Genomic DNA, 4,888 nt, shown 5'->3' with positions numbered 1-4,888 from the left:
TACTGTGCTTTGTGGTCTTCACTCTTAGTGCCTCCTCCTCCTCCTGTGGTTCTGTGTTGGGGTCTTCACCTTTTCTCTAATTGCAACAATAAAAAAGGAGAAGTGGACACTGAACTTCTTTCTGCTGCTCATGTTGAAGTTTGATTTGGATTTTTTAACAAATAGTCGCTACATGAAGGATGTGATCTGAGTCTGTGCTGCGTTTACGGACACCTTGAGACTGATTCCCTTTTTTCCGACAGCATTGAACGCAGCATTGGCTGCAGTGCGACAGTGAGACAGACAGACAGGCAGACAGACAGGCAGATATACAGGCAGACAGACAGACAGGCAGACAGGCAGGCAGTGGCACAGACAGCTGGGATTCAGACAAAGGCTCGTCTCTCCGGTGTGATTGGGGATATCCTCGGTACTTTGACGGGTTATAGCCGGTATGAACACGGAGGAGACCAACGTGGACCTGCAGGATGCTGAGACCCGGGATGCTGCCGAGCCGGCGGCCGCGGAGCCGGAGGAGGCGGCCCAGCCCGCTCCGGCCGCGGATGCTGACGCGACGGAGGCCGATGTGAGCGAGGCGGACCTGGACCAGGAGGAGCAGGAGAAGCAGCCGATGACCGGAGGAGGAGAGCGGCCCGAGGACGCTCCGCCCGCCGCCGCCGAGGCGGAGAAGAACGGCTCCGTGAAGCTGAAGATCCCCGAGGAGGAGGAGGAGGAGCAGCAGGAGAAATTCACCGGGCTGAACAAAGAGGAGCTGCTGAGGGTGGCGGGCACCCCGGGGTGAGGAGCAGGGCCCCACACACACACACACACACACACACACACACACACACACTGTACACACACACACACACACTCATATACACACACACACACTGTACACACACACACACACACACACACACACACACACACACACTGTACACACTGTTCACACACACACACACACACACTGTACACACTGTTCACACACACACACACACACACTGTACACACACACACACACACACACACACACTGTACACACACACACACTGTACAGACACACACACACAGTACACACACACACACACACACACATACACACACAGTACACACACACACACACATACACACACACACACACACACACACACACACACACACACACTGTACACACTGTTCACACACACACACACACACTGTACACACTGTACACATACACACACACACACACACACACTGTACACACTGTTCACACACACACACACTGTACACACACACACACACACACACACACACTGTACAGACACACACACACACACACACACACACTGTACACACACACACACAGTACACACACACACACACACACACATACACACACACATACACACACACACGCACACACACACACACACACACACAGTACACACACACACACACACACACACATACACACACAGTACACACACACACACACACACACACATACACACTTACATACACACACACTGTACACACACACACACACACACACACACACACAGGTTTATTAACCAACATTAAAGGAGCAGTTCACTTCTCCTGCTGATGCAGCGTCACCTCCAAAGCTCCATTGAATCTTTGCAGAATCAGCTGTTAGCACTTCCTGTCGGCAGTGAACCTGTGGATGTTGTTGTTAACGTGGTTCTGTTCTTCCTCCAGCTGGGTGCGGACCCGCTGGGCGTTGCTGGTGGTGTTCTGGCTCGGCTGGTTGGGGATGTTGGGCGGAGCCGTCCTCATCGTGCTGCGGGCTCCTCGCTGCAGAGACCTGCCCGCCACCAACTGGTGGAACGACGGCGCCCTGTACCAGGTCGGAAACATCGCGGCCTTCAGCGCCGCCCGCGACCTGAAGGGTGAGACGGGCCGCAGTCACACTGCATTCTGGGAGAGCAGGGCCACAAAGCCTCTTAGAAGCTTTATGCTAAGCTAGGCTAACTCTTCCCTCTGCTGCCAGTCTTAGTGCTAAGCTAGGCTAACATGACTATTTTCAAAAGTGTTGAACTGTTCCTTTAAGGACAGTGAACTTTACATTTACGACTCCTCTTCGTCTTCCTCCTCATCTCTCTCTCCTCCTCTTCCTCCTCCTCCTCCTCCTCCTCCTCTTCATCTTCCTCCTCATCTCTCTCCCCCCCTCCTCCTCCTCCTCCTGTTCCTCCCCCCTCACCTCCTCCTCCTGCTCCCCCTCCTCCTCCTGCTCCTCTTCCTTCTCCTCCTCCTCCTCCTGCTCCTGCTCCTCCTCCTCCTCCCGCTCCCCCTCCTCCTCCTGCTCCTCCTCCTCCTCCTCTCTCTCCCCTCCTCCTCCTCCTCCTCCTCCTGCTCCCCCTCCCCCTCCCCCTCCTCCTCCCCCCTCCTCCTCCTCTCTCTCCCCTCCTCCTCCTCTCTCTCCTCTTCCTCCTCCCCCCTCCTCCTCCTCTCTCTCTCTCCTCCTCCCCCTCCCCCTCCTCCTCCCCCACCTCCTCCTCCTCAGGTCTGGAGCAGAAGGTCAGCAGCCTGTCTCAGCTGAAGGTCAGAGGTCTGGTGGTCGGTCCGATCCACGTGGCGCCGGCGGACAGTGTGGAGGCTCTGAGCTTTGAGGAGATTTCGCCGGAGGCTGGAAACCCGGAGCAGTTCAAAGGCCTGGTCCAGACGGCTCACAAGAAGGGTGAGTTCAAGTCCATCACGAAAGTACAGAGTTCTACAGGGATTCAAGGGGTTTGATGTTTATTATGAACTCATCACAGGAAAGACTCTGACTCTTCTGGGGTCTGACACATCACCAACCATTACTTTAATCACAGATAAAGGGTTTTTCAAAGTAATGAAGATTTTATACAATAATGTCACAAATACGGTAAAAGACACGTTTTCCAGAGGAACTACGTCACCAGTAACTGCAACATCTCCAGACTCCCTTACAAAGAGTGTGATTTTATTAACTGTTGCAACGTGAGGACAAACTGTGTGAAACAGACTCTTTGGTGCGTCACAGTAAAAACATTAAGATGTTTCTTTTCTTGCATCGCTGTAAAAACCCGTCAAGGTCGTCTTCCCTTCCAGCAGCTGTGAGAACACAGATTCAACTGATTTCACTATTTACACCAAATTTATTGAAGAATATAACATGTTATCCAGAACATATGACACCAGTAAACATTAGTGTGACTAATATAGGCTACTTCTTCCACAAAGTGGAGAAAATCACCAGACTCCCTTAAAAAAACACTCAATGTTGAGACATTTTGCTTTAGTTAAAATGTTTAAAAGAACTTTAAAAAGTTGACACAGTACCTGCTATTTGGACCGACTTGTTCATTCGGCAACGTTACACATGAAGACATGTGTTTCTTTGTGTTGGGCTGTTATATTTTATTATACAGCCTCTTCATCTCTCTCTGCCCGAACATCAGAGAGGCTGATTATTTCTCCCTCAAAGCTCAGAGTACAACTCTTATTAAAATAAATGCTGTGAGACAGAAACGTGTCCCTTTTAAATATTCAGTGAAAGAATAGAAAACAATCTGTGCACATTATGGTTTCTGTGGTCCTGCAGGGATTTCTGTGGTTCTGGATCTGACTCCAAACTACCAGGGATCATCTGGACCCTGGTTCTCCAACACCAGCGTGACCTACGTCACTGAGAGACTGAAGGTGAGCGCTCGCACTCGACATACAGGAGCTACAGGAGCTACAGGAGTGAGGGAGTGAGGGAGTGAGGGAGTGAAGGAGTGAAGGAGTGAGGGAGTGAGGGAGTGAGAGAGGGAGTGAGGGAGTGAGGGAGTGAAGGAGTGAAGGAGTGAGGGAGTGAGGGAGTGAGAGAGGGAGTGAGGGAGTGAGGGAGTGAAGGAGTGAGGGAGTGAGGGAGTGAGGGAGTGAGAGAGGGAGTGAGGGAGTGAGGGAGTGAAGGAGTGAAGGAGTGAGGGAGTGAGGGAGTGAGAGAGGGAGTGAGGGAGTGAGGGAGTGAAGGAGTGAGGGAGTGAGGGAGTGAGGGAGTGAGGGAGTGAGGGAGGCTTCACTGGCTGAGCTCCTGACACATGACACACACACACTGATGTGATTCAGTGTGACGTCACCTCCTGAGGATATCGTCATCTTTGAAAGACCATTCAGAACTCCATTGAGAATCTTCATGTTTTTAAGTTTCCTTCAGTATCAGAGTGATCCAGTGATTTTAATCCTCTATGATAAGAGTCCAAGCTGACTCTCATCTTGTGAACTGAGATATATATTTCATAAATATGCATGTTTCCATCGACACGTTTACTTTGTCCACCATGTTTCAGCGTCATATGACGTCAACTCCAACTTCCAAAATCTTCTCCGACTTGCGTTCACGTGAAATCTCCCAGTCAGAAATACGATTTTCCGATGTTTCCGACAGCACATGAACGCACCATAACAGCTGTCTCTGTCTCTGTCCTCAGTCTGCTCTGGTGTTCTGGCTGGATAAAGGCGTTGATGGGGTGCTGCTGTCGGGGGTGGAGCGGGTTGCCAGCGTGGTGCCGTCTCAGTGGGCCGACATCAGAGCCATCGTCCAGAACGGGACAGAGGAGCGTCCCAACAAGAGGTCGGGTCCAGATCATCGACAGAAAAAACAACTGAAATGTATTTTAAGAAAGACGCAAAAGAACAACCAGACAATCTGACAGATGATTTTCCTCAGAGAGAAAATACACGAGTTGAGTCGTGTTCTGCTTCACATGAACTGAAGTGTCAGGCCGTCAGTGGAAAGACGAGAGCCGAGCGTCAAAAACTTCAGTTTGTATTGAAAATATCCAGATTTAATTTAAAGGTGAACATGTAAGAAATGGTCACCTGTTGAATTTATACTCCCAACAAACAGGGGGCAGCACATCACCAGAGTAACCGCTAACTGCTGCTTACTGTATTA

At 50.7% G+C, this 4,888-nt stretch overlaps 1 protein-coding gene across 1 annotated transcript in view; it reads left to right on the top strand.

Annotated features, from left to right (window-relative positions):
• Nucleotides 1–433: 433 nt before the first annotated feature.
• LOC141011029 (amino acid transporter heavy chain SLC3A2-like) overlaps nucleotides 434–4,888 on the top strand; it is a 7,975-nt gene continuing 3,520 nt past the window's right edge. Inside the window, exons 1-5 of the mRNA XM_073484223.1 lie at nucleotides 434–777; nucleotides 1,684–1,874; nucleotides 2,489–2,662; nucleotides 3,551–3,648; nucleotides 4,422–4,564. Of these exons, the coding sequence (XP_073340324.1) occupies nucleotides 434–777; nucleotides 1,684–1,874; nucleotides 2,489–2,662; nucleotides 3,551–3,648; nucleotides 4,422–4,564 (950 nt within the window). The remainder of the gene's footprint in view (nucleotides 778–1,683; nucleotides 1,875–2,488; nucleotides 2,663–3,550; nucleotides 3,649–4,421; nucleotides 4,565–4,888) is intronic.

The sequence above is a fragment of the Pagrus major genome, chromosome 16 (assembly GCF_040436345.1).
Source record: "Pagrus major chromosome 16, Pma_NU_1.0".
Taxonomy (NCBI): Eukaryota; Metazoa; Chordata; class Actinopteri; order Spariformes; family Sparidae; genus Pagrus; species Pagrus major.
Note: the sequence above shows the minus strand (reverse complement) of the source record. Positions and strands in the feature narration are given on the sequence as shown.